The sequence below is a fragment of the Guillardia theta genome (assembly GCF_000315625.1).
Source record: "Guillardia theta CCMP2712 unplaced genomic scaffold GUITHscaffold_34, whole genome shotgun sequence".
NCBI lineage: Eukaryota > Cryptophyceae > Pyrenomonadales > Geminigeraceae > Guillardia > Guillardia theta.
In genome coordinates, this window is record NW_005434640.1 from 380,261 (window position 1) to 402,527 (window position 22,267).

General features: G+C 57.0%; 11 protein-coding genes across 11 annotated transcripts in view; 5 read left to right on the forward strand and 6 right to left on the reverse strand.

Annotated features, from left to right (window-relative positions):
- Positions 1-537: 537 nt before the first annotated feature.
- GUITHDRAFT_71204 (hypothetical protein) lies at positions 538-1,377 on the reverse strand (the record flags this gene model as incomplete). The annotated part of the gene is made up of 4 exons (XM_005832559.1): positions 538-591; positions 715-871; positions 925-970; positions 1,029-1,377. The coding sequence occupies 4 exons, from the start codon at positions 1,375-1,377 to the stop codon at positions 538-540; spliced, it is 606 nt and encodes a 201-aa protein (XP_005832616.1).
- Positions 1,378-1,926: 549 nt separating this feature from the next.
- GUITHDRAFT_108514 (hypothetical protein) lies at positions 1,927-3,628 on the forward strand (the record flags this gene model as incomplete). The annotated part of the gene is made up of 7 exons (XM_005832560.1): positions 1,927-2,094; positions 2,296-2,603; positions 2,655-2,811; positions 2,855-2,902; positions 2,949-3,158; positions 3,400-3,495; positions 3,545-3,628. The coding sequence occupies 7 exons, from the start codon at positions 1,927-1,929 to the stop codon at positions 3,626-3,628; spliced, it is 1,071 nt and encodes a 356-aa protein (XP_005832617.1).
- An 89-nt stretch (positions 3,629-3,717) lies between these two features.
- On the reverse strand, positions 3,718-6,483 carry GUITHDRAFT_108515 (hypothetical protein; the record flags this gene model as incomplete). The annotated part of the gene is made up of 10 exons (XM_005832561.1): positions 3,718-3,870; positions 3,995-4,730; positions 4,777-4,892; positions 5,100-5,183; positions 5,246-5,317; positions 5,377-5,455; positions 5,508-5,579; positions 5,831-5,945; positions 5,986-6,376; positions 6,421-6,483. 10 exons carry the CDS (start codon positions 6,481-6,483, stop codon positions 3,718-3,720), a joined length of 1,881 nt encoding a protein of 626 aa, XP_005832618.1.
- Positions 6,484-7,531: 1,048 nt separating this feature from the next.
- On the forward strand, positions 7,532-8,052 carry GUITHDRAFT_108516 (hypothetical protein; the record flags this gene model as incomplete). The annotated part of the gene is made up of 3 exons (XM_005832562.1): positions 7,532-7,843; positions 7,893-7,967; positions 8,017-8,052. 3 exons carry the CDS (start codon positions 7,532-7,534, stop codon positions 8,050-8,052), a joined length of 423 nt encoding a protein of 140 aa, XP_005832619.1.
- A 158-nt stretch (positions 8,053-8,210) lies between these two features.
- GUITHDRAFT_138857 (hypothetical protein) lies at positions 8,211-10,618 on the reverse strand (the record flags this gene model as incomplete). The annotated part of the gene is made up of 5 exons (XM_005832563.1): positions 8,211-8,852; positions 8,997-9,249; positions 9,299-9,390; positions 9,622-10,493; positions 10,573-10,618. 5 exons carry the CDS (start codon positions 10,616-10,618, stop codon positions 8,211-8,213), a joined length of 1,905 nt encoding a protein of 634 aa, XP_005832620.1.
- A 278-nt stretch (positions 10,619-10,896) lies between these two features.
- Positions 10,897-13,508, forward strand: GUITHDRAFT_163219 (hypothetical protein). Its single transcript, XM_005832564.1, has one exon. It carries the CDS (start codon positions 11,139-11,141, stop codon positions 13,452-13,454), a length of 2,316 nt encoding a protein of 771 aa, XP_005832621.1. The 5' UTR covers positions 10,897-11,138; the 3' UTR covers positions 13,455-13,508.
- Positions 13,509-13,790: 282 nt separating this feature from the next.
- On the reverse strand, positions 13,791-15,173 carry GUITHDRAFT_108519 (pyrroline-5-carboxylate reductase; the record flags this gene model as incomplete). Its single annotated transcript, XM_005832656.1, has 3 exons — positions 13,791-14,815; positions 15,076-15,114; positions 15,161-15,173. 3 exons carry the CDS (start codon positions 15,171-15,173, stop codon positions 13,791-13,793), a joined length of 1,077 nt encoding a protein of 358 aa, XP_005832713.1.
- Positions 15,174-15,445: 272 nt separating this feature from the next.
- Positions 15,446-17,414, forward strand: GUITHDRAFT_108520 (hypothetical protein; the record flags this gene model as incomplete). The annotated part of the gene is made up of 5 exons (XM_005832565.1): positions 15,446-15,542; positions 15,608-15,750; positions 15,827-16,112; positions 16,167-16,506; positions 16,586-17,414. 5 exons carry the CDS (start codon positions 15,446-15,448, stop codon positions 17,412-17,414), a joined length of 1,695 nt encoding a protein of 564 aa, XP_005832622.1.
- A 690-nt stretch (positions 17,415-18,104) lies between these two features.
- On the reverse strand, positions 18,105-18,962 carry GUITHDRAFT_40848 (hypothetical protein; the record flags this gene model as incomplete). The annotated part of the gene is made up of 1 exon (XM_005832566.1): positions 18,105-18,962. A coding segment is annotated over one exon (858 nt), but the record flags the coding sequence as incomplete, so codon positions are not given.
- A 963-nt stretch (positions 18,963-19,925) lies between these two features.
- GUITHDRAFT_49502 (hypothetical protein) lies at positions 19,926-20,132 on the reverse strand (the record flags this gene model as incomplete). Its single annotated transcript, XM_005832567.1, has 1 exon — positions 19,926-20,132. A coding segment is annotated over one exon (207 nt), but the record flags the coding sequence as incomplete, so codon positions are not given.
- Positions 20,133-21,986: 1,854 nt separating this feature from the next.
- Positions 21,987-22,267, forward strand: part of GUITHDRAFT_138861 (hypothetical protein) — a gene marked incomplete at both ends in the record, with an annotated part of 5,463 nt that continues 5,182 nt past the window's right edge. Inside the window, one exon of the mRNA XM_005832568.1 lies at positions 21,987-22,031. Coding sequence (XP_005832625.1) covers positions 21,987-22,031 — 45 coding nt within the window. The remainder of the gene's footprint in view (positions 22,032-22,267) is intronic.

Here is a 22,267-nt window from a genome sequence, read left to right on the forward strand (position 1 = left end):
AGAGGGAGAGGGAGAGGGAGAGGGAGAGGGAGAGGGAGAGGGAGAGGGAGAGGGAGAGGGAGAAGAGGAGGGAGAGAGGGAGGGAGGGAGCAACCTGGCACTCCAAACTGGCCCCAGCCAAGACGGAATCGGGAGGTATGGTTTGAAACATCCTACAACATTGGACGTTCAGCGGCAACATGTACAGACAGACAGAAAGTCAGAAGACAGACAGAGAGACAGCGGGAGAAGGAGAGAGGGGACGAGAGGGGATGAGATGGAGGGAGCGAGGGGAGGGCAAGGCAGGGAGGGAGCAGCCTCAGCCTGCACCTGTGCGCGTCATGGATCAGCTGCTCCAAGGGAAGATCGCTGGGCAGCGTTTGCATGACAGAATGAATCATAGAATAATCGCCTGACAAGATCCTCAGCCAATCATCGCATCCTCCCCCATCCGATACCCTTGCTCGGTAGGAGCTGCTGTCTTTGCCAGCACAGCAAGGAGGCAGAGAAATATCTGATCAGGGACGTTAGGGCAGCAGCTGGGGTGGAGATGGATACTCACAGAGACATGAGGGGATGGCTGGCCAAGAAGAAGTCGTACAGTCGCTCTATCTGCACGATCGTCATCATCATCATGACCATCATCATCAACATCCTCCTCGTCCTCGTCCTCCTTCCCTCCTCTTCCTCCTCCTCATCACTACCACCACCATGCGTGATAGTGATAGCTCCCACCTTGTCCAAGGACTTGAGGTCATGTGCGAACCAGGTCAGGATCCAGCTGAGAGCGAAGATCGGGTCGACTTCGCACTCGCTGAGGCACTCGTAGAGCTTGCGGTCCCGTCTGCACATCATCGTCAGAACAAGTCTGACTCGTCGTTGATCGAGCTTGCTCGCCTCTTAATGATATTCATGAGTAGATGAAGGGCTTGCTGTACCGCAAACATGCTCTTGTTCATGGCCTCGCGGAAATGATACTTAGCCAGTCGCTCTGCCACAGGCAAGGCCGTGGAGTCGCTCCCCATCACCTGAACGACATGTCAGCTTACTCAAAGTCACCATCAGCATCCTCCGACTCGCCAGGATCGCCACCGAGCAAACGTCGTTGAACCCCTGGTAGTAGTGCAAGTCCGGGTTGGTTGCCAGGATGGTGTCGATGACTGTCGACAGCTCTGCCAGCCTGTGCTCCCTCGTCCTCTTCCTCATGTCCGTGTAGAGCATCGAGCGAACTACGTCCAACTCGACTTGCTTCTTCTCACGATGATCCCTCTTCACCAAACTCGACGAAGTCCAGGAATCGTCCACCTCGACTCTCAGCAGGCGAGGCCATATCTTCCTCCTGAATGCAGGACTGAGGAAGCCATCTGTGACTGCTGCTTTCCGCAAGGACTCTTGCATCTCCTCATGGGGCAAATTCAGAATGTTCACCAATTTCATGGCGTGCCTTGCCCTGTTCTTTCCCTTGACCTCTTTCCTCTTGCCCCCTACAGCTATCCATTGTACGATCTCACTTGCCATGATCTTTGACGTCTCAGGCAGTGAGATGTGTGTTGGACAAGTAGATACTTGTAACGCGCTCCCTGAGCCTTGCCTGGTGAGTTCTCCGTTCGATCAAGTACAAAACAGCCTGAAATCAGTCTGGTTCGTTCCCCCCGCGGGCAAACCGCTCGTTCTTGGCGAGTGGATCGTTCTTTTCAGCCTTGCCATTCAATATCTCATCCCTGATCTCCTCTTCATCCTCCTCCCTCTCCTCCTCTCCTCCTCTCCTCCCTACCCTTCGCTTCTCCCGCCAACAACGGCATCTACTGTCAGCATTACGAGGCGGGCCGCTGAAAACAATACGGCGTCTTTTTTCTAAAAAAAACAAAAACAACAACTGTAAAAGCACTCCGGACACCCTCAAGCACAGGCATCACCGGATACACCAACTAGTCCAAAGGGCGAAAGATGGCGGGAATGGAGCGGATCGAGCGAGAGGAGATGCTGAGGAAGCGGAGCGAGGAGGCCGACATGCGGCGAACAGAAGCACTGAGGATGGCTCAGAGCGTTGTGATGCAGCAGGAGGCGAAGCTTCTCTCCTCTCCTGCAGCCAACAGGAGCCATGGAAGTCGCAAGGTGGGTCGTGAAGCTATGCATATCATGCAGCGATAGTTGAGCTGTGCTGGGGAGTCAGACGAGAGACGTAAAGTCTCAAATGCTCGTATGATGACCGTCTTAGCACTCCATCCATGTCATCCTTTGCTGTGGCCTCTTTGTCCTGTGTTGTCCTCATTGTCATCGAAACACAGATCCGGTTGACGTTCACCTTTCCCCCAGGGACACGATTCTGCCGGCTCTTCTCCTGCCAAGTCTTCTACCCATTACTCCACACCGACGAAGAAGAAGCACTTGGAGGACGACGATTACGACGAGCAAGCGTACGAGGATGAGGACGAGGATCGGGACGAGGGCGCTGCGTTCGGAAACGAGGATTTTGAAGTTGAGGAGGACTACGATGCCGGAGGTGGGATGGCTGCTGCTGCCGAGAGCCAATGGAGGAGCCGAGCTCAGCAAGCGTCCAAGAGAGAAGGCGATGACGATGGCCATGTTGCGACCCCACAGATGGGATCAGAAGCAACGATCAGGTTTGTGTAACGTATGCGATCGGGAGTTGGGCTGAAGTAGTTGGATGTTAGGTACTTGAAGGCAAAGCTGAAAGTGATGGAGGAGGAGGTTTCAGAGGCCAATCAGTGTCTGCAAGAGCAACAAGATCGATTGACGTACCTGGAGAAGCGGAATCAAGAGCTGGAGGAATCTTCGACCAAGAGCTCCAAGCTCAACGAGAGTTTGAAGGTGGACATTGGTTCTCTGCTCCTGCCCCTCACGGCCTTGATAGGTGAAGTTGGAGAAGGTGAAGCAGGAGCTTCAGGACAAGACGAAGCTGGTGACGATGTTGCCATGCACCTTGAGAACTCTTGACGACACGGCAGGCTGAGTCATTGGAGAGGCAGCTCTCCGCAAGCATCAAGGAGAAAGAGACGATCGAGAGGGCTCAGAAGCAGAACGATAGCTTAGCGGGAGCCAAGGACGTCCGTCTGAACAGAGCCCTCGAGGAGGTTGAGAGATACAAGAAACTCTTGGCCGAGACCAAGACCAGCAGCTCCGAAGTGACTGAACAAGTCCGGAAGCAGCTTGACGCGGTTGGCACAACTTTTCTCCCTTCACCCGCTTCTCACCATCCTTCCCTCCTTTCTCCCTCTCCTCGCGTCATCATCCCGTCAGGACTTCTGATGTCCCTTCAACCTTATCCTGCACTCCCTTCTCCCCTTCCTACAGGCACCCCCCCCCTCCCTCTCCCTCCCTCTCCCTCCCTCTCCCTCCCTCTCCCTCCCTCTCCCTCCCTCTCCCTCCCTCCCCGCAGCAAGGATGATCCTTTCACAGGCCGTGGTTGAGAAGAAGAAGCTGGCAAAGCAGAAGGCGGAGCTCATCTCCGGGTTCAAGAGCCAGATGAAGCTCATCGACGTGCTGAAGCGACAGGTAGAGGAGAAGGAGGCAGCGTGGACGGGGGGGCTGAGCTTCCTTCCAGGTCATCCACCTCCAGGCTGCCAAGACGCTAGCAATCACCGAGCAGGAGTTCACCAAGGCGTTGGAGCTGGGAGACTCGATCTAGAGCAGGGAGGGAAGTTTGTTAAGAACGCATCATGTGGCATGTACAGGATGTCTGCGACTAAGAGCCTTGTCGAGCACAAGTTCAACTTGTCACTTGTGCTCCTTGACAGCCGCCCGCACGACCGTGATGGAGGCGCCGGGCTGCCACAAGAATATCTTTTCCTTGTTCAGCGGGTCCTCCCGCATGCTGCACCAGGACGGCGCCACCCGCGCGATGAACTCCAGCTGCTCTTCCACCTGGCCCTGGCATGTCACATGGAGTGTGGGAAGCACGTGGGGAGTGGGGATGAAGGGGACGTGTGGAGAGGGGGAGCGAGGGAGCGAGGGAGCGAGGTAGGGAGCAAGGGAGCAGGGGAGGGAGGCTGACCTCGAATCTCGTCATTGAGGAGTCCCTGTGCTGCCCCAGCATCTTCACCGCCAGCTCTCGCAGCGGCATCGCGTTCCTGCACGCCCCCCTCAGCCGGAAGTGCGCATGCACCATCTCTGCTAGGAGCAGCGCATTGGCCGTGTTGACTCGACCCGTCGGCGCCTTGTCGCTGCGGGCTGGGGCCTCTTGCGAGGCCTCGTCGCGTCTCTTGTGGGGACTTGCCTCGTCCTTCTTGGCCTCCTGCGCCTTCTTCAGCTCCTTGAGGCGAATCTTCTCGATCAGCGCAGGAGAAAGTCCAGAAAGAGACTTGGGGACGGGCTTAGCGAGAACCTCCTTCTTCGCCTCCTCCTCCATCGCCTCCTTTGCCTCCTCCCCTGTCCCCCCATGACTCTCCTTCCCCTCGCGCTGGTTCAAGACAGCGAGCAGAGCTTGTCGGACTGCCCCCGAGGACTTCGAGAGCGTCTCCTTGAGCGCCTCGTTCTTGCCCTCCTCCAACTTGATCTCCTCGACCTCGTTGGGCTTGAGAGGAAGAGGGGCGGGAGGGATGTCTTGAATCTTCTCCACTGAGAAGTCCTTGTGCCAGACGAGATCGTCCTCGTCTTCGTGCTCCTCCCACTCCCTCGCCATCTCCTCCTTCACTTTCTGAAGCCCCTTTCCCTCTAGGAACAGGTCGTGCTGCTCCTTCACCCTCACCAGCATCTTCTTCCGGAGCTGCCGCTTCCTCTCGAGCAGAAGGCTGCAGCAGGGTGAGATGCGTCAGGGTAGAGCTGAGGAAAGAGAACCTGGGTGAAGGACGAGAGGAGCCAGGTCCTTCGCTTGGGAAGTCGACGGTCAACTGAAACCTTCCGTCCTTGGCGATCCAACCCAGCCGGTAGGCAGCTGGGAATGCGGAGACGATCTTGGGGGAAGTCAGTTACAGCAAGGAGAAGGAGACAGGAGCAGCAGCAGCAGCAGCAGAAGGAGCAGCAGCAGAAGCAGCCAGAAGGAGCAGCAGCAGCAGCAGCAGCAGCAGCAGCAGCAGCAGCAGCAGCAGCAGCAGAAGGAGCAGCAGCAGCAGCAGGCGGCGGCGGAGGAGGAGGAGCAGGAGAGTTCGAGCATCAATCACCTGCTGGAGGCTTCGTAGGGGAAAGTCTCGTTTTGAGATGTCCTGGACGTTCCGCTGAAGCTGGGTGAAGGTACAGACCTCCGTCTGTGGGGCAAAGTAAGAGCGAAGGAGGGGGGTGGGGGTTGGGGGGAACGAGAGCTACTGACCGGACGCCTCGACTTGGCGAACGAGAGGGAAGTGTCGAGACAGTCGAAGTGCTGGATGAGGCGATTGAACGACTGCCGTTGAAAAGTTGACATGTCAGTCCCCCGTGACCTCCCAGCTGGTCATGGCTGACCTGCGGCAGCTGGATCTCCCGCTCCTGCTCGACCACGGCTGGGACTAGGGCCAACAGATCTTCAGCTGGAAGGATTTGCCTGCCGAGAGGGAAAGTCAAGATGTGGCGAACGGCCTTAGAGAGCCGGTCACCTGCGATGAATCATCTGAGAGGAGCGATCAGGAACGCGCGCCATGGACTTAGAGATAGTCCGAGCCTTTCTTCTGAAGTCCGCAAGTCAGGAAGGGAGGCATGTGGGTAAGTAGGATCAACGGGGTTGAAACCCAGAGAACGAGGATGCGGACTGCGACGAGGAGAGTGGGGAAGAGGACGAGGAGGACGAGGAGGTCGAGGAGGACGAGGAGGACGAGGAGGACGAGGAGGACGAGGAGGACGAGGAGGACGAGGAGGACGAGGAGGACGAGGAGGACGAGGAGGAGGATGGGGAGGAGGACGTCGAGGACGGGGAGGCAACCTCTGAATGGCCATCAGCTCTCTTGTGTTGGCCCTGGCTCTCTCGGCGATCGTCATTTTCCTTTCACTCTGCAAGAACTCCCGAGCTTCCTCCATCACAGATTCCTCTGCTCCCCCTTGGTCATGCACCATCATCCCCGTTTCCTTCCATCTCACCTGGACGCGTCTCCTCTACCATCTCCAGCTTCTCCTTACGAATGTGCAAGGCATGATCCACAATGGCAAGTCCCCTGTTCTTGGGGGACGCCTTCATGGTGGCTTCTACCTTAGGCAGCTCAACCTCAGCTGGAGAGGCTTCAGTCGGAGTGCCTGGTGGATCTTTTGCCAGCTCGCATTGATGAGGGTCCAAGCTCGGAGGGATCGCCTCTTGCTGACCAGGCGGCAACTTTTGTACATCTTCATGGCTGGTGCTCGTTGTTTGCTCCTCTAACGATACGAGGGATGGAACAGGTTGTTCCTCCGTCTGTTCCTTGCTAGTCTCCCAGGTCTTCTCCGACTTCTTCTTCTGTGCCGCAAACTTCTTGAGGGGCCTGTCGTTGCCTCGCACCTACCCTGAAGTCAGGACATCTGATGTGCCCGGACAAGCATCACCTGCCGCCAGTCTTCTATGAGCAACCTTTGGTTCTGCTCGTGAATTCTCCCTCGTTTCGTCATGGTCTGTACAGCAATGGTCGCTCGACTGTACAAAGCAAGAACTGCCACGACAGGTAAGTGAAATTTTTGTCCAAAGACCTTGGAGAAGCCTCTTGTCGCAATGTTGGTGCAAAAAAGATACTACTAGAGATGGAAGAACATTGGATTCACATACAACATCTAATTATCAGGATGGGTGATCTTGTATTGGATGAAGAAATGGCATTCAAACATTGAACACATGCTGGGACGGAAATGCATCGTACAGTGGAATAAGTTACAGGAGGGCGGAGGGAGGAAAAAGTAGCAGAGGCACTCAGTCAGTCAGTCCGTCAGGCAGGCAGGCTAGCTGGCAATCAGACAGGTAGTCGGAATGGATAAACTGATGGATGGGAAGAGGAAACGGAGCAGCGGGGAAGAGAGAAGGGAGAGGATACATAAAAGATTCACCACGAATGGAGCTGCGAAAGGTGGACAGAGAGTGGAGGGATACGAAGGAAGTGATGGAGATAAAAGAGAGAAGGGATGCAACAAGTGCAGTGGAGCAGGGAAGGAGCAGGAGGATGCGAGGGAGGGAGGGAGGGCCAAGGAGACGGGGAGGAGGCGATAGGGGGGAAAGGGATCTCGTTTTGCCTTCCCAAAGAGGAAACCCTTAGAGACGTAACCGTCATAACGAATAATCAAAGTTTGTAAGTTTGAAGATTGGGGGCTGAAAAATATTTCTAGGACGGTCAGAAGTTTGCTACACCCCCACCCCCTTTATGAGCTATTCAGTTTTAAAAAGTACCCCTTGTCCAAAGATTTTTCCCAGGAGGTGAAAGTTTGGCAAGTCTCAAAGTTTTGGTACTGTTGGAACATGCAGCCGCCGCTACGGCCTGCGACGAGGACGAGGACGAGGAGCACAAGCGCGACCATGGCGACGATGACGACGAAGAGGATGAAGATCGTGACGACGACGATGTTGTTGTCTTCATTGATATCACTCCCATGTGTGCAGTGCTTCCATGTTTCTCATCCCCCCCTCCTCCACCGCCAAGAAAGTAGCATGCTCGTTCTCTGTCGCCCACATATGAAGCTTGCCAGCCCTCGGACCTGCAGCACAAGGATGAGCCATGTGCGTGTAGAGGGGATGCCAGAGGAATCTCAGCGCTCGAAGAGGGAGCGTGTGGTCAGGTCCCTGGGATCCGTGGTTGTAGCAGCGTCTGTGGGCGTTGCGGGTTTAAGGTCTACGAGTTGGGAGCTCCCGTTTCAACAGACCTCGTCTGAGAGCAGCGTTGTAAGATCGTACAACCAGAAGCTCGCCTTCGTGGAAGAGGATGATGTCGGCGCTCGCGATGTTCGCACTATTCAGCCATCGGACAACAAGGAGCCAGAAATCAAGGTACGGTGATTGGATCCGACGGCGATCCAACGGCTGACAGTTCTTGCAGCTCACCTTCACAGAGAAATGTTTCGCTCTGGCGTTCCTGGGCGTTGCCGTCGGGCTCCCTTGCTTGCTGTGCTGGGTCTGTCCGCTGTTTCTAGGCCGACCCCTTGCTGACTTGAACGCTCCAGGTTCGGTCGAGCCCGGAGAAGTGGGAAGGAGAGTGAGGGAGGAGAGAGAGACTGCGCGCTTGCAAAGACTGATATTCATTTATTGGAACATGCTGGATCAGACCTACCTCGAGCACAGATAGCGTTGTTATACACAAGGAGAGAGAGAGAGAGAGGAAGAGGAAGGTCCTCGAAATTTACACTTGGTGTCCGAGTCAGTCTGAATCTTGCTGAGCTATCTCCATCATCGCTCTAAGGTTGAAGGCAGCACTACGACCGCCTGCAGCAGTCGAAGAATCTTCAGAGTCCGAGCTGGCAGACGATAGAATCGGGCTCTCTCGAACTCTCTCGTCCCCATCATGTTCTTCGTCCTCGTCCTGCTCCTCCTGCTCCTGCTCGACAGCCGAGTAGACATTCGCACTCTCAGACGGCACGTTGAATCCTAGCGCATTGAGAGCAGCCGTACCCAGGGAAGCCATCTCAATTCCGATCTGCTTCGTCCGCGATCTGCCCGCGCTGGTCCTCTCCCCCTCCTCGATCACAAACCCCGGATCATACTGGTCCCACCTCTCCGCGCTCTGAACCCGGGCTGCCATCTGCGCGCCCTCCCGATCCAGCTGGACTTGATCAGCGAAGGATACGCGCTTCTCTTCCCCCGGCACCCGCAGACCCTGGGGCTCCGAGTGGTCAGGAGTCACCTTTGCATGCTTCTTGAGCAGTGGCCGTTGACTTCCCTGAGGATGCAAAGACGGTGCTCGTCCTTTCTGCCCCTGCTCCTTGCTCTTTCTCGCCTGGCGCGACTGCTTGCCCTTGAACTTTCCCAGCACGTCAAGTTCCTTGGATCTCTTGCTATGCTTCTTGTCATCGGAAGAATAACCGGAGCAAGAAGAGTCTGAGTCGTCATCGTCGTTCGGATCGTCGTCGTCGTCATCATGATCATCATCGGCATCGTCGTCATCGCTCGTGTAATCTCTCCGCTTCTTCCTCGCTGCCAGCAGAACTTTCATCAATTGCGCGTCGGATTCCGAGCTCCACTTGAGGAAGTAGTGGACTACAACTCCTGCTGCTGCCACCATGATCGTTATGATCAACTTGAGAGGCCAGCAGAGTCCCTCGACACAGTCTCCGAAGCAATTGCTGAGCCCTCCTTGACACTCCCTGCACAGCTCGCCCGTGAAGCCGGCGGCACAGTAGGAGTTTTCTCCTCCCAGGCACGACTTTGGGTACGGGCACTGCTCCACCTGAAGCGGAATCCTGCACAATTCGAAGTAAGTTGGAGGTGCGAGGAGGGAGAGCAGCGAACTTGGAAGTGATGAAAAATCCCTGGAGAGCGATGATCTGGCTTCCACCAGGGCAGCGAGTTCCGAACGGGCACTTCTGACAAGGAACTTCCGGCTGCAATTTGCATCAAACTGACTGAATGGTGGAATCGAAGACAGGGGAGGGATAGGAAGGGGGGGGGGGGATGGCGAGGAAGCAAAAGACAGGAAGTGCGGAGAGGAAGAAAGACACGGAGATGGAGTTGAGAGAGAGGAAGAGGATTTCGATCAGTCCGCATGCATGCCCTACCGTCGGAGAGAAAGTCCCTGGCAAACATTGAACGCAACGAGGTCCGGGACCCACTACCTCCCCAGAGTGGCACTGCCTGACGTGCACGACTATGGGATCGCTCTGCAGCTCCTGCTCCGAGTACACAGCAGCCATGCTGACGACCGATCCTGGCTGTGCGAACAGCTGCAAGCCACGCCAGAGCGCCTCTCCTCTGTCCACGAGCGTTTCTACCTGACCCCTCAGCTCCGGCCTCGTTGGGTCCTCGGGTTCAAAATGGACGATCTGCATGCGTAGGACATACCCACTGGCACTTACGATCTCTTGCCCGTAGAAGTCAAACATCTTCGCCTTGAGAGGAGGGATGAATTCATCCCCTGAGTGGTACACGTAGTTCACTCGCTCGTTGCCGACTGCTAACCGTTCTACCGCACTTGCCACGTCCTTGCCATATGGTGCATCGTTGTCGATGAAGGTGCAGTTGTCCAGGACAGGCCCTCTCTGCTTCCAGTAGATTGCTCCTCCTCCACTCGTCGCCTTGTTCCTCTTGAACACAACTCTGCTGAGATGGGGAGACGCATTTTCACAGAAAATAGCACCGCCAAACTCCGCGATGCAGCGAGAGAAGGCGAGGCTACGCAGCGAGATAGCAAATCCTCCGCTTTGTATGAATGATATTCCTCTGGTCGATCCTTCGCAGTCGATCTCAACTGAGTTGTCCCCCACGCTTGATATCGCTACTTGCACCTTCGGAGCTACAAGGTTTACGTTTCCATTCCCCTTGCATACCCCCCCCTTTAAGTACACATGGTCGCCGCTCTGTACTCGATCCAGGACATGCTGGATCGTCCCACATGGAGCTTCCTGCCATCCGCATGCTTCGTGATCGGATCCTCCTGAGCAATCGACAAACCAACCGCGATCGCCGGCCGAGGGATCGACGGCAAGCGCTGTGCGGCAGTAAAGCTCAGAAGAGAGGAGGGAGACGAGGAGGAGGAGGAAGGGGAGAGGGATGGAGAAGAGACGAACCACTGTCCCTCTCTGCTCGCTGCATCGTCGCCTTCGCATCTTCCATCGCCCTCCTCCCTATCCGCCATTACCCATGCCGTCCATTACAACATCATCCCCCTCCTACCCCTGCTACCCTTCTGATAACCCGAAGTCTGACCCCTACCCTGCGGAATTGACCCCTACCCCCAAACCGAATCGATGTAGATGACTACACATCGATACACCCAGCAAATTCCTGCTTAAAGTACCCCTAATAATCATGATCATATCACCCCCACCACCAAAGACACACAGAGTACCCCTCGAAATTGATCGGATAAGGATGGGTTTAGAGGCAGAGAACATGAACATGTGAACATGAACATAAGAACATGTACATGAATATGATGGTGAACACAAGTAACGACTTGCGATCAAGTTTAGTTTGTTGTGCTGTTGTTGGAAACACTGCAAGGTAGGCCGGGATGTTCGTTCAAACTTAAGAGAACGAGTGAAAACCAGTCGAAAGTCGACAGCTCCAACGATCTTGCTAAGAAGAGCTCTGCCAGAGATCGCTGCGTGTGCGGAGAGCCGAGTCGTCAGACATGAAGAAGTTGAAAGTCACCAAGATTCCTTCACGCAAGGAGCTCTCGGCCGCGTCTGCCCGGCAAGCTGCCCATCATGCGAGCGAAGATGTCTTCTTGAGAGAGTGCTGGCAACGAAACTTGGAGCGTGATGGCATTCGCTTCATCCCCGAACGAAATTTTCGTCAGCCCATCCCCTACATCTCTATCTCTGCATCTTTCGAGGATGTTGACCCCCCAGCTACAAGCTTCCAGGACCTCACCCCCATGATCACTAGAGTCGATTCCCCAGGGTCTTACCTCAACCAGACTCTGCACCAGCTCACGTATGGGAGCGGGAGGAACGAGACATTCTCTGCGATCAACGTGCTCATATCGCTAGTGGAGGGGGACAACGACAGGGCGAGGGCTGCCCGCAGGCAGGTAGCCAAGACACCTGCGGTCCTCGACGGAATCTTCAGGTTTGCAAAGATCTGCGATCAGGAGCAGAAGACGCAGGTGTACAAGTGCCTGAGCCAACTCGCGCTGTACAACGAGAAGGTCAGCCTGCACATCTTGTCCGACACTCACGGGATTGCGGGCATCATCAAGGCCGCGGTGAGTTCGCCCATGGCAGCGCAGGTGGAAATCGCCCGGCTGTTCAATAACCTTTGCGCGTATGAGAGCACAGCTGAGGTGATCGAGAAGAATCAGAGCTTTCTAGAGGTGATCAAGAGGTTCTGCTCTTCCCCCTCCTTCCTCGTCCGGTTCCGCGCCCTGTCCTCCGTCAACGCCCTCTCACGGTTCCGTTGCGCCCGCTCAACACTGCAGAGGACAAGGTTTCTGGAGGAGGCGGTGCTGGTGATGAATCTCGAAGGAGGAAGCAGCGATCAGAGAGCCATCTTCGAATTCATCCAGGCTTGCGCTACCCTGAACCTCCTGCCCTTGCAGGATAGGAAGGGCTTCAAGGTTGAGAAGAACACCCTGGCGACAAGCCTCAGGTTGCTGAGCTACTCTCTTGCCCAGCGGCCGTTCTCAGGTATCACCTTCCGTACGATACATCTCTTTCAAGCCATCAACAACTTTCTGAGCAATGAGGAGAACAAAATCCTTCTGTTCCGGATGGGGCTCGTGGAAAACCTGGTGGAGTACACGAGAGCATGGAGCGAGGACCCGTCTCAGTCACTCAACGATCAGCTTGAGGTGCTCGAGCTCGCGTTCCAGATGATCCTGACCATGTCAAGTCTGCACGCCTGCAAGCTTCTGCTGCGCAGACAAAACTTCGGCACCCAGATCGTGAGGTTTCTGACCTCGAAGCCCAGCGACATCGTACTGCAGTACTGCAAGGGGCTGATTGAAGAGCTCAAGTACATGGAGAACGTACAGGACTTCCTCGTCCGGCCCAAGACCAGCATGTCGTCGCACTCGACGATGGGGGCGAGCCGGACGATTCCAAGAAACACTTCCGGGCAGAGGCTTCGCACGGTACCGATTGTGTCCACGTCGTTAAGGAGGGAAGCGTCTCTGAGTCCCTCGGTGAGGAGGAAGGGACAGTTCTCCCCGCTCAAAGTTGAGCCGTTCAAACGAGCACTCCGGATATCCTTGGTTGAGCAGGCGGTCAGGCGGTGGAAGGCGATCCTGGCGGGACTGCAGGAAGAGTGCTTCAAGAACAAGAGAGAGGTCCCTTCCGATGCCGTGTACCAACTCTTCACCTCCAACGACGTCCTCCCGAATGATCACGACTGGGAGCTCTTCCTGGAGGGAGTAGGAGCTGACCCTGTCAGGGGGTGCTCGCCAGCAGCTCTCCTACGCGCGTTCTGCACTGCGCTGGGTCAACCGCAGACGGGGCAGGGGAGCGACATGCTCGTCGATCAGGAGGAGGAAGTGCTGCAGGTCATTCTCCTCAAGGACCTGTCGAGGTTCGAGAAGAAGATCCAGGAGGGATGCCATTGGGTAGAGGAGGAGGACGTCACCGTCTCGGCCCTGGCGGACCGGCTGAGGGAGCTGGGGTGGGAGCTCAATGAGGTTGGCAGGGAGAGCGTCAGGATGGCGTGCAGCTCCGCTCACAGCAACTTGGTGGACGTGAGGATGTTCCGTGAGACTCTGCATGAGATCGCTGCCGGGTTGAGGTCGATGCCAGCGTACGAGGCCATGGAGGAGATTGGCTACGAGACGAGTCTGCACAAGTGGATGAAGCAGAACCTGCCTCCTCCTCGCAAGAAATCCCTCGCCCTGCAGACCAGGAGGGCCCAGAGCGACGGAGGGAGCCGTCTCCTTGCCAGCTTTTCAGCTTCTCTTGTCAACAGCACGGGCAACTTCACCAACTTGCCCTCGACGACATCCGATGTGTCCTTCTGACGACACCAACTTGATGTAACCAGCTGGGTTGTAATTACATGTAGTCTACCTTGCCTCGCCTGCTCCTCGTCCTTCCCTCTGTTGAGCTACGAAAATCCGGCAGCAGCACTGGACTCCTGGTGAAACGTCTCGGAGAGCTGCTGGTCCCCGACAACAGGTGCTCACGGAGGAGGTTCAGTCCAGCAGGCTACATCTTTCTTTCTCAGCTCGCCGTCTGACCCTCCGACTCGCAAACTACCGGCCGGGCACGAGGTGATCTCGACCCTCGCGTGATTCCCGACGTCAAAGGCTGTTCCCTCCTGTCAAACTCCTCGCAACCGTCAGGCTCTTGTGGCTCTACTGCTGCTTCTTCTCCGACTTGTTCGCGACCCTGTCCTGGATGACTTGAAGTTGGTCCTGCAGCGAGGAGAAGAACTCTTTCTCCCGCAGCTGCCTCAGGGACTGCTCATTGATGCCACCGGGAGTTTGGCTCCTGTCCGTGAGGGCCTTGAAGTCCGTCTCGTACTTCGAGTCATGCGCCAGGGCAAACAGCAACTCCCCTACGAACTTGTTCGCCTTCTCCTGCGGCACCCCAGTCGACGTCATCCACTCGGAGATGGTGTGCTGCATGTAGTAGAAGGGCGCCATCAGCGAGGAGACGGACATGAAGGAGAAGAAGTCTTCCTCTCTGTCCAGGTTGATCACCGTGCTGATCTCGTCGAACAGTTTCTCCAGCTTCTCATCCCTGGGATACATCGGGAGCGGCCCTTGCCCCTGCGCGATCGGAGGCATCGGGATAGCTCTGACCACCCGCGTGCATGGCGCGACCAGGGGCAGGATGTCGTCGATCCTAGCGGTGGAGATGAAGGAGACGATCTTGAGATCCTCTCTGAACTTGAGCTCGCCCAGCACTTGCTTGTAGACCTGAGGGGTGACGCACACGCAGAGGACGTCGCATGAGTCGACCACCTGCTGGTTGCTGCCACTCACCTCCACCATCTCGGGGTACTTGGCCGCTAGGAGCGAGGAGGTGTTGGCGTTGCGAGGGCTCAGGTAGATTCTCTTGGGGGCCAGGGAGAAGGAGCACAAGCCCTCCACGACCGCCTTAGCAATGGTCCCAGTCCCCAAGAAGCCGAGCCGAGTAATTGGCTCAACATCGATACTTTCTTCTCCTACAGCCTCCCCCACAGAGGCCTGTACCTTGTCGCTGCGACCTGCCTTTCCTACAAGATTGTCCTCTACCAGCTTTTTGAGCACGTCATCCCGCATCTGCCGTACTCGTTGCACATTCTCCAGCCTGTCGTCGAACCCTCCCCGAAGCCCCAGGACTCCATTAGCATTGGTCCTTGTAAGCGCCGGTAGGCAGAATGTCTCTGCGGCTCCTGAGATAGCAAGGTGAGAACAAGGACACTGCTCTCTATTCAACGAGCCTGCTTCATCTCCGGACATCACACTAAGGATCTCAACATGGGAGGACAGCCAGAATCATGCAAGATGTTCTAGCAAGTATACAACATGTTCTAGCAAGTATACAACATGTTCTAGCAAATATACAACATGTTAGAGTACGTAAACAACATGCTCTAGCAAGTATACAACATGTTCTAGCAAGTATACATTATGTTCTAGCTTCCATGCTCACCGATCATCATTGCTACCAGAATGATTCGCACTGCCAACACTGCCATGTTTGGTGAGGCCTCGAAATTCCACATCCCCGCACATACCCATGAGCCACATTCATGACGATGGACAGCAGCTGGATGGACAGCGAATGTCGGGTACTGATGTAGATTGCTGCCTTCTCAAAGTCCCCGAGGCGAACTTACATATTTATCTAAAACTATTATAGAATTTAATACTTGGAATAGGATTTCTAATAATGCTAGGAGATATCTAATAACTTAGTACCGTCAAATCGTCACCGAGCAAGTACCAAAGTGTACAAATCGACGTTCTAAAATATTTATATAAATCCATACAAACGTTTTTTTAATTGGCCCTCAGTCGCCATGGCTGCGGCTGCGGCGCTATTCGAGGCAGCTGAGAGGTTCAGCAAGGACGCAAGGGGAGGAGACGAGGGAAGGACAGCAAGGATTCCTATCGCAGGTAAGCTCGAGCTCCTCTGGCAGGGCAAAGTCATGCTTTCTTCCTCACCCTCCTCGTCGCTGCAGGCGGATCGGAGGGCCTGGCAGGAGGCGAGCCGGGGTGGCTGCCTCAGGAGCACTGTGTGGTGGGGAAGGAGATCGAAGCCCAAGACTTTGAGAAGAACTGGTATCGAGCATGCATCAAGGCTGTGAACCTGACGACGAGGGAGGTAAGGGGTCTCGCCTGCTGCGGTCGATGATGCTCCTGGAGAGGATTTCCTGACTTGACCTTGGTTCGTTGAGCAGGTGAAGGTGCGGTTCGCTGGGTGGTCGAGCCGATGGGACGAGTGGATCAGCATCTCAAGTGGGCGAGTACGGATGATCAAGCATCCCGATGCGGAGACCATCTGTCGGGACGGATCCCCTCTGTTCACTCAATGGCTCGAAAGGAAGGCGAGGGCGGCGAAGCTGAGCAAGACCAACAGCAAGCCGAGGAAGGCAGAGGGAGGAAGGAGGAGAGCTGTGAAGTCCATCCACAAGGCAAACGTCGCCTTGCTCGTCAACCTGATGGATCCATCCTTTGGCAGTGACGGTCATGACACTCCTCGCTTCATCCCCTCACTGACCCGTTTCTGACGCATTTCAGGCCGGCAGCATACGCGCATGGCGACTGTGCATGCGACGCTCCTGGAGTCGCAGTCACCATCCTTGTCGCCGTCAAGTCCGGGAGACAGAACTCTCCTAGCTGAGAACCAAGACTCGCAGATCCCCTCGAGCGAGGGTCCAACCAGGGTTCGCCGCAAGGCATCAGATGAAGAGCTGATGACCCCTGCAAAGCGCTCCCCTGCCCTCGTTGACACTCGTGAAGATGCAGAGAGGAAGGGCAGCGAGCCTGAGGACAGACCTGCTGTCATGCGGCAGCTTGTTGCGAGCAGTCCTGCAACCACCACGAGGCCGACAGAGGTGGGAAGCGGGGAGGTAGTAGAGTGAGTATCCGGAGGACAAGGAGTGACTGGCTGTCCTCATGCAGGAATGTTGCTCTCCTCCTCTCAACTCGATTCGCAGTCGTGCGATGGCTCGTCTGTTGGATCTGAAGCAGTCAAGTCACGCTGTGAGCATGGAGGAAGGAAGACCGAGTAGGAGGCGACGGACAGCAGCTCCAGACCGCCCGAGCGCGGTGAAGGAGGAGGGAGGGAGGAAGGGTTCGCTATCCCATCTCCCGTCGTCCTCGAGGCAGACGAGCGACTTGAGAGGAAGAGACTTGATAGGAGCGAGAGTCCGGAAGCACTTCAGGAGGTACGGGGTGTACGGGGGGCGCGTGGTGAAGCTAGACCGGTGGTATACCATCCTCTACGAGGACGGGGACGTCGAAGACTTCACCCTGAACGAGGTCCTCGTGCACCTGGTCGACGCCTCCTGCTCCCTCGGGATGAATCTGCTGGAGCAGGGGCAAGGGGAGGTGAAAGCTGAGCTGCCTGCCGACTTGAGGCCAGAAGGTGTGCTGGCGGAGGAGGGGATCGTTCCCTTCCTGTGGAGCGCTGTGAAGTCTGGGGTCTCCTGCAAGCAGTCGGTGATGGAGAGGAGGGGAGAGCAGGACATGCTCGACGTCATCGAGCGTCGGCTCTTCTCCCTTGTCCCCTGCCTTGACAAGTCGCAGCTGCTCATGAGCACTTGGGCGCTTGCGGCCATGAACTTCGAGGGCAAAGAGCCGCTGCTGACGCTGATCGAGGACAGGGTAAGGATCCTCTTGGAAGGATCGACGGAGGAGGAGAGGAACATGCTGCTGTGGTCGTTCCGGCAGCTGGCCAAGGGGGACAAGGCTCGTCGGGGGGAGGAGGAGGAGCGCGAGGAGGACAAGCGGCGACAAAACCCAAACTGGCGGCGATATAGATGACCTTGACATTCATTGATTCGAAGGAAAACCTCTTCCTCTCTTTGATTCTCTTAGTCTCAATATCCTGTCCCCTCCCACCCTCCCTCGCTCTTCTCACCCCGCGCAGCCCTCCTTTCCCTGGGCCCTCTCCTCCCCTTTCTGTTTCAGCAAAGATCCTCTTGCCATCTGTTCGCCTCCCACCTGACCAAGGAACCATCCCTCCCCCTCCCAGCGCTCATCCCCCCGCCTTCATCCTCCCTCTGACTCCCTTCAGAGCTCTTCGTGCATCTCGACAGGGAACCTCTTGGCGCCGTGCTCCTCCTTGTGCTCCTTCCCCTCCAGCAGCTGCGCGATCCACTTGAGGAGGAGGCTGAGGGAGAGGGCGAAGAGAAAGAGGATGAAGCAGATAGTCCAGCCCGTGGCGTCCAGCGGTACCGTCCGGCAGGGAGGTATCCCCAGCTGAACGCAGGAGATCTGGAGGAGGAGGAGGACGAGGCCGGAGCCTAGCAAGCGCTTGAGCGACACCTGCTTCAGGTCCCCCGTGTGATAGCTGAGCACCGTCCCCAGCAGCGTCCCAAGCTGGAGGAGCATGAAGGCGTTGAAGATGAGGGAGAAGAGGTAGTTACCGCTCTGTGACTTGCCCTGCCCGTTGGGCATGAGAGGGACGCATGCTCGGCTGCCCTGCTCATCTGCTGTGCAGTCGGTGATCCAGGAGGCTCCTGTGAAGGAGAGGAGGGAGAGGAGGAGGCACTGGCTGCCCGCCTGCACCAGCAGCCTCCCCTTACACTTCCCCGAGAGTAGCGAGACGTTCCTGCGGTAGGGAGACCGCGGGGCCTCGTGGGAGCGAAAGTGGTAAGGGAGGCGATCGACGGATGCGACGCAGAGGAGGGAAAGCACGTCGACAACCACCTTCATCCAGAGCATCTGCTCGGGGAGGAAGATCTCGACCCCACCGAGAGCTGCCAGGAAGCAGGCGAATGGGGCGACGATGTTGAAGTTGGTGCGGTACTCGAGGTAGGCATGCAGGTTCTGGTGGAACCTCCTTCCCCTGTAGAGGACGGAGGCGACGGAGCTCAGGCTATCGTTGAGGCTGATCAGGTCCGCCTCCTGTCTCACCACCTCGTCCCCCTGATGCCTCATCGCGATCGTCACGTCCGCCTGCTCCCGCACCCTCAGGTCTTCAAGGTGCTGGCACGAGGCTCCCACCACCTCCCCGCGCTCCTGCAGGCACCTCACAAGCTCCGCCTTCTCCTCCGAGCTCGCTCCTGTCATGACGCGCACCGATGGAGCGATCGCCGCTCGCTCCTGATCCGACAGCCTCCTCCACTCTGCAGCCGTCACGATGCTGCCGTCCTGCAGCAGGGAGCACGTCTCCGCCGCAAGCTTCCCGCCATCCACCTGCTCCCCCGTGAAGACGCGGACCTTGACGCCTGCCTCCTCGCAGCTCCTCACCGCCTCCTCGATGCCTGACCGCATCTGACTGCGCAGCCCGAGTAGGCCAACGAAGGTCAAGTCGGACGAGAGCAAGCAGCTGTGCTCGTCGAGTCCGATAAGCCATGAGTCAAGGTCTATCACCCGGTCGTCGTCGTCGTCCTCCTCCTCCTCCTCCTCCAGATCCAGCTCATCTTCCTCCTCCTCCTCCCGCACGATGGGCTTGACAGAGAAGGCTTCAGGAGAGGGGACGTCCCGGTATGCAAGTGCGATGCTGTTGATCGACGCGCTGTGCAGGGACAGCATGACGTTCTTCAGCGCTGACCTCTGCTCTTCCTTCAGTACCTCCCTGCTTCCGTCCGGCAGGAGGTAGAATCTACAGCAGTCCAGCACAATCTCTGCTGCTCCAGAAGCATAGAACCGTCCTGCCCCCTCCTCTTCTCCTCTCAAGAGGACGCATGCTCTCTTGGAAAACGAGCTGAAAGGCCACACGCGCACGACTCTCCTCCTGCACTCCTTGCGGACGGCATTGCAGTCGCAGCCAAGTTGCTCGAGCGCGAGCTGAACGCCCGTATCAACTGACCCTGCCGAGGAGCTGGTGCTCCACTGGACTTTGGACAGCGACTCGGCTCGTGAACCCCTGAGGGGAGAGACTCTCGTGTTGAGCACAAAACCCTCGCAGAGCAGCTGGGATGCGAAGTCGTCCAGGTGCTCCGAGAGCCAGCATCTTCCGTTCAGGTAGCGGGTGGCACTAGAAGGGGCCCCTGCACCGGCACCGGCAGCAGCAGCACCACCACCAGCCTCTACTCCCGCTGCTGCTTCTGCTCCTCTTCCTGACTCGCCTCCTGTCCCACATCCGCCAGCTTCTTGAACGTCTGGCACAATTTCCGACTCGCTGCTCAGCTGTGCCTGCCCAGGATGTTGTCCCTTAGGGAGAAGAGAGTCAAGAGGAGCTGCCGCCTGTTCGAGGACGCAGGACCCATCCGTGTTCCCTTGTTCTACCACCCCAGGACCCTCCGAGGAAGCCTGAGAACGAGAGGCGAGCGACAGCCTCTGGTGCAGTCTAGACTCTCGATACCCCAGCCCGCAGATATGAGCCATAACGAGCGTCTTGGGGCCCGAGGTCAGCAGCCCGTTCTTGTCGATGCAGATGCTGGTGATACTCCCCATCACCTCGAGCGACTTCATGCTGCGGATCAGGATCCTCTCCTTCCTCGACTGCCTGATCGAAGAGGCCAGGAGGGCAGAGAAGATGGCGTTGAGGCCGTGGGGAGCCAGGAGGACGACGATGGCTGCCGATGCCATCACCGCCTCCACTAGCAGCCTCAGCTCTGTGGAGGAGAAGTGTAGGATGTGCGGCTCCCAGTCCAGCCCCTCCTCCTTGCACTGCGTCGAGTTGTTCAGCCCCGGGTACCCTAGAGCACAGTTCTCCACCGGCCCATCGAAGCAAGAGGGAGAAGCAAGCATGATAAGGAAGTATGCTCCCCTCAGGAAAAAGATCACGACTGCAACCACTCCCCCCACCCGCGCCATCCTGCTCGCAAGGCCCTCGAGCCGCAGCCTAAGAATCGAGTCCCCGGCCAGCTGCCTCCCCAGCCCTTGCCCCACCAGGCTCTCCCAGCAGGAGAAGGTCCCCACTGCCGTCACGAGGAAGCGTCCGTGCCCCCCGATCACCGCGCTCCCAGCTGCAAGGAAGGGCGACTTGATCGGGCACTTGGAGACGCTCTTCCCCTCCTGAGTCTCCTGCGACCTCCTGTGGCTCCCGTCGAACTTCAAGTGGCTCTCGTCCACCAACAAGCTGGACGAATCGATCAGAATGCCGTCGGCCGGCACGATGTCGCCCGCATGTACACAGACGATGTCGCCCACGAGGAGGTCTTGGTGCTTGATCCGCACGTGCTTCTCCTTCTTGATCACCGTCGTCTCTACATCGCGCCTGCTCCAGTCCAGCATGGAGCACAAGCTCTCCTGGCGCCAGCACTCGTAAGCTGCCTTGAGAAACGCCATGGCTGCACAGCCGAGGAGGACGTTGACCCCCTCGCTCCACGCGTAGCACTGCTGCGCAGAGCCCTTGGCCTTGCTAAGACGAGCAGACAGCTCTATCTTGTACGGCCCTGGCATGTAGATCGGGATGCCGAGCGTCCACAGAGGCCGAGCTGGGCACTTCAGGTCGTAGAGGTCGCCGACTGCCGGGTCGATGTAGACGAACCTGCACTCGAGCACCCCAAGAGCGAAGCAGATGATCGAGCTTGCCACCAGCACTACCATCGCATCCTCCATAAACATGTAGAGGAAGAAGCTCGACAAGCCTGATCCCTCCCCCGGGCGCTGTCGAACCTTGTTGACCCCGTATAGCAGCGCTCTCTTGCCATCGCAGAGGCGGGGCAGCCCCTTCTCGCTCTTCAGCCAGGACAGGTTTGTGTAGCCGTTCCGCTCGTCCTCCATGAAATCTTTCAGGTTCCTGTCCTCCTCCTTCAACGTGGTTTCAATGCTCGCAGCGATGCCCTGAACACCGCCCATAACCCGCAGTATCTCAACTTTCCTCATCCTCGAGAGTTCCGCCAGGTCTGTACGCGTTATCCTCCGTCCATTCCCCGTCAGCCTGTACCTGTCCTCCAATCCGCCACTCGAGAAGTCAAGAGCGTTCAGGTATCCCCCATCATCGTAGTCGTCGATGAATCTCTGTGCTTCCTCCTCAGTGAAAGAGAGGTCCACAGAGTCTTCAAAGACGTCGAGGTAACCATTCTCCTGCTCCATCGCTCCTCCTCTTCCTCCGCCATCTCGAGGATCGTACCCATCTCCTCCCTCCTCCTCCTCCTCCTCCTCCATGAGCCGCCTCCTCAAGTCCTCCCTCCACATCCTTGCGACATCCCGACAAGCCTCACGGTACCCCACCCCACCCCACTCATGTCATTGTACCCCTACCCACCTCCATTTTTAAGTACCGGTATGTTCATATTTTAAATGACCCCCTTGTGGTAGATGCTGAAACAACGAGGCCATATAATAACCCCTACAAATGGCTGCTGACTACCCCACGTACCCCTGATTTCACCTAATAGTACCCCCTTTCCAGGCAGACCCCTTGCAAACATCCGGAGTGCTCCTTGTTGGGTATGTGGGTGATGAGATGTCGGGCTGTATGAGGGGCTCAAGGGCGACATGAGATGGCGGTCTGGGTGGTGGCTGGCGATGTTGGTGGCGATGGTGAGGATGGAGGCAGATGTCAGGTAGGAGGAGGAGGAGGAGGAGGAGGAGGAGGAGGAGGAGGAGGAGGAGGAGGAGGAGGAGGAGGAGGAGGAGGAGGAGGAGAAGGAGGAGGAGGAGGAGGAGGAGGAGGAGGAGGAGGAGGAGGATGATAAAGGGCAGGGGGAAGCTTTATCTCAGAATCTCAACCTCCTCAAGCTCGGTGACTGCAACAATTTACTGGTTTCGTCCTCTGA